The sequence below is a fragment of the Mobula birostris genome, chromosome 10 (assembly GCF_030028105.1).
Source record: "Mobula birostris isolate sMobBir1 chromosome 10, sMobBir1.hap1, whole genome shotgun sequence".
In the NCBI taxonomy this organism is placed as follows: Eukaryota; Metazoa; Chordata; class Chondrichthyes; order Myliobatiformes; family Myliobatidae; genus Mobula; species Mobula birostris.
Window position 1 is genome coordinate 11,831,262 of NC_092379.1, and position 18,028 is coordinate 11,849,289.

Sequence of the window (18,028 nt, forward strand, 5' to 3'; positions counted from 1 at the left end):
CCTTTCCCCCTCCCTCTTTCCCCCTCCCCTCCTCCTTCCCCTCTCCCTTCCCTCCCCCTTCCCTTCTTTCCTTTCCTCCTTCTTCCTTCCTTCCCTCCTTCCTTCCTTCCTTCCTTCCCTCCCTTCCCTCCCCTCCTTCCCTCCCCTCCCTCCCTCCCCTTGAGCCATGGCAACAGCAGCCACAGTTTAACCTCGCCTAATCACAGGACAATTTACACTGACTAATTAACCTACCAACCGGTCGCCTTCGGAGTGTGGGAGGAAACTGAAACGCCCGGAGGAATCCCCACGCGGTCACGGGGTGACCGTAGAAACTCCTGCCAGAGGACGCCGGGACGGAGCTCTGAATTCCGACGCCCCGAGCTGTAATAGCGGCGCACTGACCGCTACGCCGCGTCGGCACCCCGTTTGTGCAGTGTGCATGTGACTTCTATAATCCGCTCTGCCACTTCCTGCTGGTAACTTTGCAGTACTTCACGTCAGCAGGCCAGGCAGCACCTTTGGAAAAGAGTAACCAGTCGACGTTTCGGGCCGAGACCCTTCGGCAGGATTTCCAGCAGCTGCAGATTTTCTCTTGTTTAGTATTTCATATTTAATGTATTTATCCAGTTGCCCTTTGGGAGTTATTGTTGAATCTGTTTCCATCCTTCTGTTGGTCTGAGCACACAAGCCCACAGCAACTCACTGAGTTTCTTAAATGAAAGTCCCCCATTGCCTCTGCAGCTGTTTTTTCCAAATCATTTTAAACCTGTGTGTTTTGCTGATCAAACCCCAGACTCAGGGTCTCAGTTATACACCCAGTGGTAAAATCTCCACAAGGTCATGGTTGTATAATGGACACACACTTTGACAATAAATGTACTTCGAACTTGGTTTTCAGTCTCAAGTATATACAATGTCTCACTTCCCCAAATCATTCTAATAGTCGTTCCACCCTAATGAAAGAGGCAGCTGAAATGGTTCAGCACAGACTATGATGGGCCGAAGGGCCTGTTTCTGTGCTTGTGCTTTTCTATGACCTATGACTGATACTTATCTTTCCTAATTATACAGTGATTCTCTCTACTTTGATACAAATATACGCTGCTTACTTCCAATATCTATGTTAAGTACTGATTCACCTTTATAATGCCAGGGTGGCAGGGTGAAGAAACGTCTTTACCTTAGGAGGTCTGATGCTAAGGGTTCAGCCAGTAGATACAAAGGCAATTGTCCATATTACTGCAAAAAGGAGTTGAAGCTTAGAAATAGAGAAGTATTGTTACAGTTGTACTAGTAAGGCCACACAGGCAGTATTGGCTCCACTATTTGAGGAAAAGTATATTGGCTTTGGGTGACAGGGCAGAGATACGGTCTCTACCAAAGGAGATGTAAGGCCCAAGGTCACCCTTGGGTAAGGTGCAGCACCTGCCCAGCCCCTCAATCAGGGTCACGTGAGGCTATGGGAGCAGGTGGTGGATGGTCGTATGAGCAACTGGTGCAGATCACAAGTGCTGGATTACGTGATCACTGATGGCAGGCAGACAATCTCTGAAGAGTATTGATAATGGCTGGGGTCACCCCCGTCCTTGTAAAGACATTTGGCCAGGACGAGAGCAATGGCAAACCACTTCTGTGGAAAAATTTGCCAAGAACAATCATGATCATAGGACCCATGATCACCCTACATTGTACAACACAGCAACATATTGATTGATGTCATATGACGTGGCACATAATGATGATGTCATATGGCATGCACATAATAACGATGATTCCCTTTCACCCCCTACTTATAATTGTAGGTTTTGCTCTCTACAGTAACATTTGATCATTCACTAATCTTTCTGCCCTTGTCTTATTCATGCATAAAATGGGACGCAATCTTGCCAATCCCAGCACTGTTGTTGACAATAGATTTACGATATTGTCTTCACACTGCTATATTGACGCCATTGAATCCCCTCTGCATTGGCGTGCAAGGTTTTGGCGTTGTCTTGTGCTTCCATTTACAGTAGGTAATAAGCTAACTCTCCTTGCCTACAACCAGGCACCTTTCTATCACCCAACTCTTAGTATTATCAAGGATCCCCACCCATCCATCCAGCATCCTCTTTGACTTTCTACCATCAGACAGGAGACTCCGATGCATAAAGACAAAGAACAGTCAGGATGGGAAACAGCTTCTTCCCTCAGGCCATTAGGCTTCTGAACTCCCTACTGCATCACATTCAAAGTGTTACCCGGTTAATCTGCTCTGTACCTCACAATATTTAATTTATGCACTTTATTGTTTTATGTGTAATTCATCTGTAGATTTAATCCTTACTTTCATAAGTTATTGTGTGTTATGTGTACTCTACTGTGCTTTAACAACATTACACGTTGTCTCATTTGATGGAATACATGTAAATAGTTATATGACAATAAACTTGATTTGACTTGAACCTTAATCCCAAGTTGCCCTCATCAGGGTCTATTTATATCAGGTTCCCATGCAGTTGAGACTTATAAGGCACTGATGAAGCCTCACTTGGAGTATTGTGAGCAGTTTTGGGCCCCTTATACTGCGAAAGGATGTGCTGACATTGGAGAGGGTTCGGAGGAGGTTACACAAGAATGATTAGAAAATAGACAATAGGTGGCAGGAGTAGGCTATTCGGGCCCTTCAAGCCAGCACCACCATTCACTGTGATCATGGCTGATCATATACAATCAGTATCCAGTTCCTGCCTTTCTCCCCATATCCCTAATGAAAGGATTATCATATAAGCCGTAATGGCTGTGCTTTCTGGAGTTTAGAAAATAAGGATGGGAGGGGAATCTCATTGAAACCTATCGCGAGTGTTGAAAGGCCTAGATAGAATGCACGTGAAGAGGGTGTTTCCTTTGGTGGGGCAGGGGGGAGGTTAGGATCGGAGGGTACAGTCTCAACATAGAGGGACGTCCATGTCTAGAACAGAGATGAGGAGGAAATTCTTTAGCCAGAGGGTGGTGAGTCTGTGGCAATTCATTGCCCCAGGTGGCTGTGGAGAGGCCAAGTTTATTAAGGGTGCATTTAAGGTGGAGGGTGAGATTCTTGATCAATCAGGACGTGAAAGGCTGCGGGGGAGAAGGCAGGAGATTGGGGCTGAGAGGGAATTGGATCAACCGTGATGAAAATGGCGGAGGACGATGGGACTCGATGGGCCTAATTCTGGTCTGCTCCTATATCTTATTTTGGGGTGATTAGCGGCTTGGTTTCAGCAAGGAACCGAAGGTAGTGTGTTGATAGGCTTTTTGAGTTTGGGACAGTCTGACTCGCTCATATAGAACGTAGAACATAGAAATCCACAGCACATTACAGGCCCTTCGGCCCACAATGTTGTGCCGACCATGTAACCTACTCTAGAAACTGCCTAGAATTTCCCTACTGCATCACCCTCTATTTTCCAGGTAGGTAAGAGTCTTGTAAAAGACCCTACTGTATCCACCTCCACCAGGTGTTTATGTTGCCTTGCTACTTTGCTTTAGCTGGGCTAGTTCAACTCCTTAATGGAACGGTTACTTCCTCTGGAAGCATTGGAGAAGATATTTTCGACCTGGGTGAAGAGGCGATTGCAAAAGCCATTGCAGACATCCCACCCTCTCCCGGAACTTCCGGGAGTCTCCCGCATGTTAATAGTGGCTCCCTGATGCCCGCAAATTGTATACAATATCACTGAAATCAATTTTTTTTGAGAGCGAGTGAGAGAAAAAGCAAGACAGAGCGCAAGAGCGACCATAAGAGAGAAAGCAAGCGAGCCGCGAGCGAGAGAGAGAGCGCGTGCGAGCGAGAGCGCGCCATGGCAGAGTGTTCCAAAAAAAAATAAAACATACGTCACCCCAGTCTACACTAAGTGTACCCCTGCCTAATAGGGGTCAAAAATAATGACAGTGTTGCTCGCTGCACTGTTTGCAACAGTGACTTTTCTATTGCCCATGGTGGGTTAAGACTGTAAAAGACATGTTGAGGTGAGTTTAACAGGTGTTCATTCGTTCATTAGCATAGCTAACGTTATTTAAACTAGCTGGCTAGCTGCTAAGGAGCTACTCTAGTTGCAGACATACCACCTCTCCCAGAAGTCTCCCGCAAATTGATGGTGCTACCTCCCCTGAAATGAGTTATTGCAGGGTGGGATGTCTGCCATTGTGAGGATGCCCCTCGCTCTCGATCCAAGGATGAATGGTCATTAAATCTGGTTAGGTTAAGGGATTTTCCTCGTTACGTAGGCAGATACTTCGCGTTCCACATTCTGGCGGTGTGGGTGGCACCAAGGCCTTTTGTCAATTGCACATTATCAGGGAGTCACCAGCTGGTTGCCTGGCAACGGCCGCACTCTGCCTGAAACCTCACACCAAGGCCTAAAAGGGGAAGAATTCTGAGAGTTCAGCTCGGCCTAGGCTAAACAACCAAAGGAAAACATTCTGCAGGAGCGGGGAAAGGATTAGCCAACAGACAGTGTGTGAAATATGATCTGATTTTGGTGATTTAATTTGATGAAGGGAACAATAAAGCAAGCTTGTATCCTAACTACCAGAACCCCACTGCTTTGGGCTCACTTCATGGCAAAAGAACACCGGCATTCCAACAAGTCATTTCTTCCAATTTTATAAGAAGTATTTTCTTTTTGGAGCCTCCCATTCTCCCACGCCATCTATACGTGACCTTTCTTTTTGCACGATCCTTTCCAGGGATGCAGAGTCCTCTGCAACATACTGCTGGAGGAACTCAGCAGGTCTTAGAAGAACAGAGGGCCATGCGGTAGGGAAATTCTAGGCAGTTTCTGGAGTAGATTACATGGTCAGCACGACATTGTGGGCCAAAGGGCCTGTAATGTGCTGTAGATTTCTATGATCTATGTTTCTAGGTCAGGCAGCATCTATGGAAAGGAATAAACAGCTGGCATTTTGGGCCAAGCCCCTTCAATCAGCTGTCTCCTCTGCAGATCTAAGTATGCTCCTCAAAGGTTATTGCAGAAAGTAAAACCTTATGGAATAGGATGTAATTCTTACTGCCCTTTATGCCACATGGCGCTTGGGGCAGCAATGAAGGTCCGCCATCTCTGGTGGCGTTCATGTGTGTCAGTAGCTCTGTTCTCACTACTGTCAGTCATGTAAGTCCCATGGGGGGACTCAGGAATACCATCATACTCAGATGAAGAAGGATTCTTCACTGTTGTTTCCATAACAGTTTTTGACCAGTCAGGGTTGTTAGCCCTGAGCTGAACCCCTGAACCATGAGGACCAGTGGACCACTCTTTGATTGACCTCTACCCTTTGACCTGTTTGGCATGGGTGACCCCTACCAAGAGCCAAAGCATAAAGCCCTGACTCCAGCCAGCGTAGCTCTCCGAGTCATTGAGGTATGCAAACCTCCAAACCCAACGACAAGGTTGTGGTCCTCTTAAAGGAACATCGTTAACGGTGTGGCATATATGGTGTTTTACCTAGTCGCCAAGAAATAACAAAGTTCAAAGTAAAATTTATTATCAGAGGACATACATGTCACCTCACACACAACCCTGAGATACTTTTTCCTGCGGGCATACTCAGCAAATCTATAGAACAGTAACTGTAAGCAGGATCAATGAACAACAAAATCTATAGAACAGTAACTGTAAACAGGATCAATGAACAACAAACTGTACAAATGCAGATATAAATAAGTAGCAATAAATCATGAGAACTTGAAATAAGAATGTAAAGAGTCCTTAAAGTGAGACCATCGGTTGTGGGACCACCAGAAATGGAATGAGTGTGGTTATCCCCCTTTTGTTCAAGAGCCTGATGGTTGAGGGGTAGTAACTGTTCTTGAACCTGGTGGTGTGAGTCCCGAGGCTCTTGCACCTTCTACCTGATGGCAGCAGCAAGAAAAGAGCATGGCCTGGGTGGTGAGGATCTCTGATGATGGATGCTGCTTTCCTATGGCAATGTTTCATGTAGATGTGCTCAATGGTTGGGAGGGTTTTACCCATGAGGTACTGAGCCAAATCCACTACCTTTTGTAGGATTTTCCGCTCAAAGGCATTGGTGTTCCCATACCAGGTCATAATGCAGCCCAGTCAACACACTTTTCACCTTCACACCTATAGAAGTTTGCCAAGGTCTTCGATGACATGCTGAATCTCCACAGATGCCTGAGGAAGTAGAGGTGCTGTCGTGCTTTCTTTGGAATAATATTTATATGATGGGTCCAGGATGGGGCCTCTGAGATAGTGACACCAGGAATTTAAAGTTACTGATCCTCTCCCCCTCTGATCCTCCCATGATCTGCTCATGGACCTCTGGTTTCCCTCTCCTAAAGCCTACAATCAGTTCCTTTGTCTTATTGACATTGAGCGAGAGGGTTGTTGTTATCACACCACTCAGCCAAATTTTCAATCTCCCTCCTGTGTGCTGATTCATCACCACCTTTGATACAGCCCACCACAGTGGTGTCATCAGCAAAGTTGTATATGGGGTTGGAGCTGTACTTAGCCACACAAGTTCTGAGCCACAGGGACTGGGGTCAGTTTTTACAGGGTTTATAAATGACTTGGATGAGATCACTGATGGTCTGGTCAGTAAATTTACTCTCGGTACAAAGCTAGGAAAGTAAGTTGTGAAGGAACACAAAGGAGGCTACAGGAAGTGCTCGATCGTGCACGAAGATCTGGCTTTCTTTTTGCTGTTTCTATGTACAGGTCAGTGCAAAAAGGCTGAGGCATACACATACAGTAGACAGTGAGAGTGCCTAAGACTTTTGCACAGTACTGTATTTGTTGATGTGGAGCGGAGAGCGAATTTGCAAATCTGGCGGGAGCACAGGATGTTGGGAATCATACTGAATGGCGGTGCAGGCTTGAAGGGCCGAATGGCCTACTCCTGCACCTATTTTCTATGCTTCTGTGAATGGTGAGGGCATAGCGCCATGGGAGGTTTGTGGGACGGGTGGCAGAGGAGGAGTGCCAGGGTGTGAGGCAAACACAGCCAGCTGTCATTTCATTCCAAACAATTGGTTTATTGATCACTACAGAATGTCTCTCTGGTGCTTCCCACTCCCCTGCCCCCACCCACACTCAGTCCACAATAGAGACCCATGTCAGAATCAGGTTTATCATCACTCACGTAATGTCATGAAATTTGTTTTTTTTGTGGCAGAGTACAGTCCCCAACACTCTAGTGTACATGCCTAAGATTTTTGCACAGTACTGTAATTATGTATGCTATGATCTGTCTGGGAGGCAACGTTCCCTCTAATTTTTTTTTACAGCTGCTCTGAGCAGGAAATTTTTATACGGCCTGAAAACTGTGCAACGCTTTAAATGTTTTTCTTGTAATGTGCATGCTATGAATATTTAGAATGAAAATTTAAAAATCACATACTTTTGATTTTATTTATTAATTAAAGGGTAAAATGAAATAGAGTACAACAAAGAAAACCTTTCCCGTTTCGTAAACTTGTTGCAGCTGTGTCCAATTACAGCTGCGTGGCAATGAAGGCTATGTGCGTGGGGGCATTTCAGTTACTACAGTGACCAGACTAAATTAAATAATTAGAATTATTATCATTACATTTTCATTAGTACGGATAGAACAATCCATAACAACAGTCTAGATATAAAATTACAGGATAAACAAGCAAGAACAATTTACTTAATAGATACAGCCATCCCAAACACACATAACATACAGAAATCAACAGGTGAAAAACACCAGAAATATGCTGGAAATTGAAAGACTATGGAACATGAACAGGATATACATTGTCCCGATAGTAATATCTACAACTGATGTCATCCCAAAGTCACTACACAATAGCATTAAACAATTAGAATCAGAATCAGATTCAATGTCACCAACGTATGTCATAAAACTTGTTAACTTTACGGCAGCACTACAATGAAATGCGTGATAAATAAATATAGAGAAAAAAACTGAATTACAGTAAGTGTGTGTGTATATGTGTGTGTATATATATAGACCTTGCCTGGTGTCTCTGTGCTAGAGGTGTCTGCACCTGCAACAACCTGCCCCTGGCTCTCCTTCTCTGCCACCTGTCCCACACCCCTCCCGCGGCGCTCCACCCTCGCCATTCCCAACATCCTTTGCTCCCGTCAGATTTACAAACTCGCTCTCTGCTCCACGTTGACAAATGCAGTACCGTGTAAAAGTCTTAGGCACCCTAACTATACGTATGTGCCTAAGACTTTTGAGCAGTATTGTATGCCATGAAATTTGTTATTTTGTGGCAGCAGTACAGTGCAATATATTAACAAACTATAAATTACAATAAAAATATCTTAAATAAAATTTTAAAAAGTCTAAAGAGAGAACAAAGGTAGTGTTCATGGACCATTCAGACTTCTGATGGCAGAGGGGGAGAAGCTGTTCCTAGAACTTTGAGAGTGTGTCCTCAGTATGTAGAGTGAGCTAGTTGTTTTTCAAATCCTGCACCTCGCCAAGAGAATGGACGGCCAAAGGTGTTCTCATTGTGGCATCAGTCAAGGCTACACACAGTGAAGCTGGGTCTGAGCTACCAACCCTGTGCCTCCAGTCAAGCCTTAGCCCAGGAGATTGCAGCCAAATGGCTCACTGCGCTCGGGAGCAAACGCAGAAGGCAGCCCCGTCAGTTCCAGAGGCGTCCAGCCGTTGCTGGGGCGGCAAGGAGGAGAGAGGCACCGGGGCAGGCAGGGAGAGTAGTGAGTGATGAACGAGAGAGAGAGAGGGAGGCATTGATGGAAAGCAGGCAGAAGGAAAGAACAGCTGGCAAGGGAAGGGAAAACCGAGTGCAGCAGGCTGTTCCGAGTTGCTTTAGCAACCACACTGTTTGCCACAGCCGCTGAGTACATTTACAGTCGGAGCCGGGCTCGGCTCTGCATACTAACCAGCCAGCGCGAGGGCAAGCGGCCCAGCTGAGGGAGAACAGTGAGCACTCAGCACGTGGCTTCAAACAGGAGTGCCTTTAACACAAACTTCTCCCCATTTTATTTTCCGCTCGTTGGAATGAAAAAATTACGACCGCAATGAAGTTTAATTAAAGATTGCACAGCTGTGGAGGAAAGGGACATAACTGTGTGGTTCCCTGGGAGGGAGATGCGTCTTTAAAACTGCAATAAATAACTCAGACGTTGAAAGGAACCAAGGACAGCTGTGTGTTCCTGACCTTTACTCCTCCGCTCGAATGGAATTCACTCACACTTGAATGGCCCGTTGACCTGCTGAGAGGTGGAACACGACTGACTGAACTGGATGGCCAGTGCCCCCCGTAAAACTGTAAAGGCTCAGTTCCCATTTCACTTCCACAATTCCATATGATAGAGATGAAGTTCATGCCAACTCAAAGTTCAGGGTACATTTATTATTGGAGTATGTTTGCAGTACACAACTCTGAGATTTGCCTTCTCCAGACAGCCACAAAACAAAGGAAGATGTGGAAGCCATTCAAAGAAAAACATCAACCTCCTCAACGCACCAAAAAAACAAATCACGCAAACAGCAACAAGAACATCAAACCCCCACTCCCACCCCTATTCTACACTAACTTTTCCCTGCAACCCATTCAATTGAGTTTAATTGACTTTGTTACTTACATCCTTCACGTACATGAGGAGTAAAAATCTTTACATCTCCATCTGAATGTGTGATCTATAGTAACTTGTAATAAAAAGTATGTACAACAGGACAGTCAATATAACATAGAAATACAACTGTATCAGCATGAATTAATCAGTCTGATGGCCTGGTGGAAGAAGCTGTCCCGGAGCCTGTTGGTTCTGGCTTTTATGCTGCGGTACCATTTCCCGGATGGTAGCAGCTGGAACAGTTTGTGGTTGGGGTGACTCGGGTCCCCAATGATCCTTCAGGCCCTTTTTACACACCTGTCTTTGTAAATGTCCTGAATAGTGGGAAGTTCACATCTACAGATGGGCTGGGCTGTCCGCACCACTCTCTGCAGAGTCTGCGATTGAGGGAAGTACAGTTCTCATACCAGGCAGTGATGCAGCCAGTCAGGATGCTCTCAATCGTGCCCCTGTAGAAAGTCCTTAGAATTTGGGGGCCATACCAAACCTCTTCAACTGCCTGAGGTGAAAGAGGTGCTGTTGTGCCTTTTTCACCACACAGCTAGTGTGTACAGACCATGTGAGATCTTCGATTATGTTTATGCTGAGGAACTAAAAGCTGTTCACCCTCTCAACCCCAGATCCATTGATGTCAGTAGGGGTGAGCCTGTCTCCATTCCTCCTGTAGTCCACAACCAGCTCCTTTGTTCTTGCGACACTGAGAGAGAGGTTGTTTTCTTGACACCAGCGTGTCAGGGTGATGACTTTCTCTCGGCAAGCTGCCTCATTATTATTTGAGATTAGGCCAATCAATGTAGTGTCGTCAGCAAATTTAATTAGATTGGAGCTGCGGGTGACGGAACGGTCACGGGTATACAGAGAGTTTGGGTTTGGGGGTCTGATGATTTTGTTGCCATTTGTGCTATTTGCTTTTTGCATGGGGGGGGATAGAGGTTTAATGTTCTTGTTGCTGTCAGCCTGATATTCCACATGGGGAGTTGATGTTCTTGTTGCCATTAGTGTGATTTGTTTTTTTTTTGCCCGTGGGGTGGTATATATTTATTTTGAATGGCTTCCACTATTTTGTGGCTATCTGGAAAAGACAAGTCTCAGAGTTGTATACTGTATAGATACTTTGATAAGAAATAGAATGGGAGACAAAAGAGACTGCAGATACTGGGAACAATTAACACGCTACTGGAAGAGCTCAGCCGGTCAGGCAGCATCTGTGGGAGGAAAGGAACTGTTGATGTTGCTGGTTGAAGCCCTGCACCTGGACTGAATTAAATGGGACTAGTGTGAAGAGTATGGTTTGTTTCAGTGCTGTCTGACTGACTGCTCAACCCTGTCCTAAATGTCCTACCCTCTCCTCCTGAGGCTGTGATCCCAGGCTCTAATCTCCCAGTGGGTGGGTGGGGGTGGGGGGTAACATTTTACCTGCAGCCAGCCCGTTGAACCCCTCCGGTCAGTTCTCCTGTCACCGGAGAATGCAGCCTAGTTGACCCGGTCTGTCGCCTGACGTTCACGCTGAACCAGGAAACAGGCTGGTGAACCTTGGCTGCACTTGATCACCGACGTGCATCCTTTCACTGGTAGGGTGACCAAAACTGCACATCTTACTCCAGGCGTGATCACTCCAAAGCTCTGTGTAAAGGTAGTTGTTTGGTCTACTGGTTTCATTGTTCAGAAGAAGAACTGGTGACAACCAAATAAAATTGCCCATGCAAATGCAAAACACCAATTGCTCTCCAGTAAAGTACAGTCGGATAGGAGGACCTTGTAGGGAAGGGGGCTCCCTTACACACCCCGTCACATTAGTTTCTTCAGCCTGTTCTACCATCTGTTCCCACGTGGATGATCTTGCTACGACGGTTATGTTTGCCCGCCCTCCTTTGCATGGCCCTCAATTGTGTCTTTCAGGGAAAGAGACTTCCAATTTTCCACTGTCCAGCTTGATGACCCCTTGTATGGTCCTAATCTAACATTAAGGCTATGTTCTCTATCTCCTCTCTCCTCCCTCTCCCCTCTCTCACTCCCTCCTCTCTATCACTCCCTCCCCCTCCTCTCTATCACTCCCTCCCCTTCTCTCTCTCTCTCTCTCTCCCCACCCTCCTTCCCCTTGCTCTCCTCCTCTCCCACTACCCCTCTTCCCACCTCCCTCTCTCTCTCTTCTGTATTGCCCCCACCCTGTCAACCCCAGCTCCCCTATCCAAAGGAAGATGGAACTCCCTATCTCTGACGTGGGATGTTACCGAAGCTCGATACGACCTACTCACCCACTTTATTTGCCGGTTGTAGATTCGGTTGTTTCAAAGTTCAAAGTACTTTGATTATCAAAGTTACGTATTCGTTATACAACTTTGAGATTCGCCTCCTTACAGGGAACCACAAAACAGGGAAACCCAAATGAACCCGGAACAACACCCAATGTGCAGAAAGGAAAACAAATCATGCAAACAATAAAATAAGCAAATCCCATTCAGGACTGAGGTTCACGGAAGGAGATTCATGGAGACAAAGCCAGTCATCACCGCGGCTGATCCAGCAGCCCGTTGGTTGCAGGCCGCGGCCTCAGTTCAGCGCAGAAACGAGTAATCCTCGCGGAGCGGCGAGCCGAATACCAGCCCGTCCCCAGCCTCCAGCCCCGACGCACCCTGACCTTTCCAACCTGGCCTTAAATCAGCCAAAGCTCAGGTCGCTCCTGGCTTGCGGACCTGGTCGCTGCCACTTCGATACGTGTTCGGGCCTCAACTCTGCCTCGTCTCAGTTCTGCCGCCTTCGAATCCGCTCCAGCGGCGGCCGGACCCCGGCACGATCCGACAGGTTCGATTCGTCGTCACCCACCCCTCCTGCCGCCGGTCCCACGCGCTCGGAGGATTAATCGCAAATAAAACATGCGGGTGCTGGAAATCTGAAATAAAATCAGACAGGTCTGGAAACGCTCAGTCAGTCAGGCAGCATCTGTGGAGAGAGGTTCGGTGGCCTGTAACATTAACTGTTTTCCTATACACAAGGAGTGTTTATGGCATTGCCTGCTTAGTATCAGATGTAATAAACTGCTTCAGTTCATCAGCAATTTCCTGTGGTTGATTTGCAAACAGGCTTGAGTTCATCCTGTGGTTTTCTTCCATTACTGGTCTCGTTAGCGTTTAACGCAGTAATCAACTAATCTGGGATTCATTCAGCTCATTTGCAACGGAGCGAAACCGCCATCTGGAATTGCTGGTTTAAAAAAAAAGGATAATTAAATTGTTAGGTGAACTGAGACTCTGTGACGATTAATACCGGATTCCTTGCGTCTGGTGTCGGCCCTTTAAATAATGCAACGGGACTTCTAAAAGAAAACCGAATCAGGATGAGCTCCTCTTACGCTGACGACGTTTGACCCAGTTCGGGACGGAGGGTGAGGTGCGATTGACTGTTTCTCCTTCCTCCCCCAGGGTTGCAGAGGATCAGGTGAAGAGCATCATCCGGCAGACCTTGCAGGCCGTCAGCTTCTGCCACAAGCACAACGTAAGTGTGGGGAACCTTCCAGAATGCAACTGGGGATTGGTGGGGGTGTTAAGGTGGAGGAATTAAGAGCAGACTGTTGGGACAGCTCAGTGGGGCCAGCAGCACCCGGCCTTGGGTTGAGTTGTACTCCGATCTTGGCAATTTACCTGCAAGCAACGCACATGAAAGTTGCTGGTGAACGCAGCAGGCCAGGCAGCATCTCTAGGAAGAGGTACGGTCGACGTTTCAGGCCGAGACCCTTCGTCAGGACTAACTGGACTAACCTGCAAGCGTTTTGTCACCGTGCGAGGAAACCCACATAGTCTCTACCCATGAAGATTGGGAGGGGCACGCATTCAACTGGGTGTCCGTGAGAGTCACGGCGCAAGCAAGAGAATTGCTAGAAGGGCGGTTTCCCGCCAACAGTTCTGCAAAACGGACGTACAGACCTCAGTTCTGTTTATGAGCCGCTGCGGGTGGAACTCCCAACCACAGCGCACGGAGCTCGCCCCGCAGCCGGCCAGCGACGAGACTCCCTCCCCACACCTCAGCTGAGTTACCGTAATGAGGACCAGTCAGCTGATCGATAAAGGCCAAGCATTCGGAGGGGACACCACAAATTAACAGCGCGCTGGCGATATCTCCTCGCGTGGTGACGGGACGTTGGCAAGTTGAATGCCAAAACTGGAGAACAACTCGGCCCAACCTGAGGTATACGTCGTCCGAATTATTTCCGGCCCCTGCCCTGTATTCCGTGCTGTGGTGCTCTGGGACTAGCAGAAGTTAAGTAAAATTAAATACAAAATAAAAAGGCCCTGCACGGAAGCATTAGCAGTTAGCGTAACGCCATTACAGCTCAGGGTCCTCTGGAGTTCTCACCTTTCACCCTTAACCCATGACCTCCGGTTGCAGTCCCACCCGACCCCAGTGGGAGATGCCTGCTTGCATTTACCCTATCGATACCCCTCATAATTTTGCGTACCTCTCTCAAATCTCCCCTGTCGGTTCCGGCGCTGTCTGTCTGTAAGGGGTTTTCACACGCTCGGCATAACCGCGTAGGTTTCTCTCCGGGTGCTCCAGTTTCCTCTCGCAGTCCAAAGGTCTTAGTAGGTTAATTGGTCATTGTAAATTGTCCTGTGATTAGGCTAGGGTTAAGTAGGTAGATTGTGTTGGCACGAGGCCAAGTGGTTAAGGCGTTCGTCTAGTGATCTGAACTGAGCCCCAGCTGAGGCAGCGTGTTGTGTCCTTGAGCAAGGCGCTTAATCACACATTGCTCTGCGACGACACCGGTGCCAAGCTGTATGGGTCCTAATGCCCTTCCCTTGGACAACATTGGTGTCGTGGAGAGGGGAGACTTGCAGCATGGGCAACTGCTGGTCTTCCATACAACCTTGCCCAGGCCTGCGCCCTGGAAACCTTCCAAGGTGCAAATCCATGGTCTCATGAGACTAACGGATGCCTAACAAAAAAATAGGTAGATTGCTGGGCGGTGGGATTGAAGGACATGTTCTGCTCTGTATCTCTTAGTAAATAAATAATGACTTTCTTAAGACGATGGTCCAGGTGCAGGTCAAAGGGACTAGAGAGAACAGTAGTTCAGTATGGACAAGATATGCTGTAGTGGTCTCGGTCTCTGACCCTGCCTGTGGAGGGAAACGTTGATGCTTCGGGTCGAGACCTAATGGGAGGAAGTCCAATCTGTCCACCATCCTCCATTGACCCCCAGATGGTTGGTTCGGTGCAAGCTGGGTTTTAGTGTCACAATGACCCTCTACCCACCTTCGACCGCGAGCTGTCTGTGTAACAAGCCACACTGAACGTACGACTCACGGACCAGATTGTGTTCAACAAACAACATGCTGGAGGAACCCAGTGGGTCGAGCAGCATCTGTGGGATTGGGGAATGGGGAGGAGGTGGAGATGAAAGGTCGACAGTTTAGGCAGAAGGCACTGGACCACAGTCATAGAGAAGTACAACACAGAAACAGGCCCTTCAGCCTATCTAATCTGTGCTAAACCACTTAATCTGCCTACTCCCATTGACCTGCATTGGGACCATACCCCTACCATCCATGTACCTATCCAAACTTCTCTTAGACATTGAAATCGAAATCACAGCCACCTCTTGTGCTGACAGCTCACACCGTACTCCCACGGCCCTCTGAGTGAAGAAGTTTCCCCCTTGTGCTTCCCTTAAACATTTCACCTTTCACCCTTAACCTGTGACCTCTGCTTGTAGTCCCCACCCAACCTCAGCGGAGAAAGCCTGCTTGCATCTAACCCTGTTGATACCCCTCGCAATTTTGTATGCCTCTGTCAAATCTTCAGGGAACGACTGAGACTGAAGACTGGAGACAGCCGATAGAAAGGAGAGAGGGAGAGAGGTGGTGAGACAGGGGGCTGTAGGTGATCAGTAGGCTGAGGAATGACGGACAGAAGGAGCCAGGTAATGGAGGTGGAGGTGGGTGAGATGGAGCAAGAGGGGTGGGGAGTTTGGAGGGGAAGGGGTTGGAGGGGAAGTGATGGTGGAGACGGCTGCTGGAGGCTGGCAAGTGGGAACACAAAGGACTACAGTGCTGGGATCTGCTAAGAAAGGAAGGTGATAGCGGGCAACACTCACAAAGTGCTGGAGGAACTCAGCAGGCCAGGCAGCATCGATGGGGGAAAAAATGTGTAGGCGACGTTTCGGGCCGAAACCCTTCGGCAGGACTGGAGAGAAAAAGCTGAGGAGTAGATTTAAAAGTTGGAGGGAGGGGAGAGGGAAACGCCAGGCGATAGGTGAAACCTGGAGGGGGAGGGATGAAACAAAGAGCTGGGAAGTTGAGTGATGAAAGAGACAGAAGGCCACGGAAGAAAGAAAAGCAGGGAGGAGCACCAGAGGGAGGCGATGGATGGGCAAGGAGATAAGGTGAGAGAGGGGTATACTTTATACTTTATTGTCGCCAAACAAGTTGATACTAGAACGTACAATCATCACAGCGATATTTGATTCTGCGCTTCCCGCTCCCTGGATTACAAATCAATAGTAAATATTAATATTTTAAATTATAAATCATAAATAGAAAAATTAGAAAAATGGAAAGTAAGGCAGTGCAAAAAAACCAAGAGGCAGGTTCGGATATTTGGAGGGTACGGCCCAGATCCGGGTCGGGATCCGTTCAGCAGTCTTATCACAGTTGGAAAGAAGCTGTTCCTAAATCTGGCCATACGAGTCTTCAAGCTCCTGAGCCTTCTCCCAGAGGGAAGAGGGATGAAAACTGTGTTGGCTGGGTGGGTCGTGTCCTTGGTTATCCTGGCAGCACTGCTCCGACAGCGTGCGGTGTAAAGTGAGTAAGGGATAAGAGGAAAGGAAAAGGGGATGGGAAATGGTGAAGGACAGGCAGGTGGGCATTACCAGAAGTTTGAGAAATCAATGTTCATGCCATCAGGTTGGAATATAATGTGTTGTTCCTCCAACCTAAGTGTGGTCTTATCCCGACAGTGGAGGAGGCTATGGATAGACATATGGGAATGGGAAGTGGAATTAAAATGGGTGGCCACTGGGAGATCCTGCTTCTTCTGGCAGACAGAGCGTAGGTGCTCGGTGAAATGGTCTCCCAATCTATGTTGGATCTCACCGATATACAGGAGGCCACACCGGGAGCACTGGACACAGTATGTGACCCCGACAGACTCACAGGTGAAGCATCGCCTCACCTGGAGGGACAGTTTGTGGCCCTGAATGGTAGTGAGGGAGGAGGTGGAGGGGCAGGCGTGGCACTTGTTCAGCTTGCACGGATAAGTGCCAGGAGGGAGATCAGTGGGGAGGGGCGAGTGGACATGGGATAGTGGGAACCATTAGGGGAGAGGTCAGGGGCAGATGGGAAGCCACTGGGAGAAAACGTGGGTAGGTAAATTTGTTAAACAAATCCTTTAACTGTGCTGGCTTGTTCCAAACGACACTGTTGCTGCCCATGATTGGCCCCAGGCCGCTGGCGCCAGCATAACGTGCCCGCAACTCTCTAACCCTAACCCACGTGTGAGGGGAGAAGCCAAGGCACCCAAAGGAAACTCGCGGTCACCGGGAGAGCGTAGAGTATAAACTCCTTATAGACAGCGGTGGGAACGGAACCCTGATCTCTCACAATAATCTCTACACCCCTATTGCCACGCATGGGTACAGCTTAAAGACCTGCTTGCAGCAGCTTCACGTTCTGTCGTGGAGAACTTGGGGCGGTGGGGGAGGGTGTTTACAAGCAAGGACCAGGGCGAACGGTGAAGCGTCTCTTCCTTCGGAACTTTGGCATCAATTGGCAGGTCTTCAGGTCGGTATCTGGTGCCCAGCCACTTGGGAGTTGGACGCAACCTCTTGGTTCCCAGTCTCCTGATGTTCGGGGGGGGGGGAACACCTTGACCAAAAACGGGATGAGTTGGGCAAATCTACTTTTTTTGTTGGTAAGAGCCACGAGGATTGAACATAGCACTTGGAGTACTGTGTCCAGTTCTGGTCGCCTCACTATAGGAAGGATGTGGAAGCATTGGAAAGGGTACAGAGGAGATTTACCAGGATGCTGCCTGGTTTAGAGAGTATGCATTATGATCAGAGATTAAGGGAGCTTGGGCTTTACTCTTTGGAGAGAAGGAGGATGAGAGGAGACATGATAGAGGTGTACAAGATAATAAGAGGAATAGATAGAGTGGATAGCCAACACCTCTTCCCCAGGGCACCACGGCTCAATACAAGAGGACATGGCTTTAAGGTAAGGGGTGGGAAGTTCAAGGGGGATATTAGAGGAAGGTTTTTTACTCAGAGAGTGGTTGGTGCGTGGAATGCACTGCCTGAGTCAGTGGTGGAGGCAGATACACTAGTGAAGTTTAAGAGACTACTAGACAGGTATATGGAGGAATTTAGGGTGGGGAGTTATATGGGAGGCAGGGTTTGAGGGTCGGCACAACATTGTGGGCCGAAGGGCCTGTACTGTGCTGTACGTTTCTATGTTCTATAGTCTGTGCAC

At 47.9% G+C, this 18,028-nt stretch overlaps 1 protein-coding gene across 4 annotated transcripts in view; it reads left to right on the forward strand.

Annotated features, from left to right (window-relative positions):
- Positions 1-18,028, forward strand: part of LOC140203824 (cyclin-dependent kinase-like 1) — an 87,853-nt gene that overhangs the window by 41,409 nt on the left and 28,416 nt on the right. For all 4 annotated transcript variants that reach the window (XM_072269919.1, XM_072269921.1, XM_072269920.1 and 1 more), the window contains exon 3: positions 12,983-13,055. In XM_072269919.1, coding sequence (XP_072126020.1) covers positions 12,983-13,055 — 73 coding nt within the window. The remainder of the gene's footprint in view (positions 1-12,982; positions 13,056-18,028) is intronic.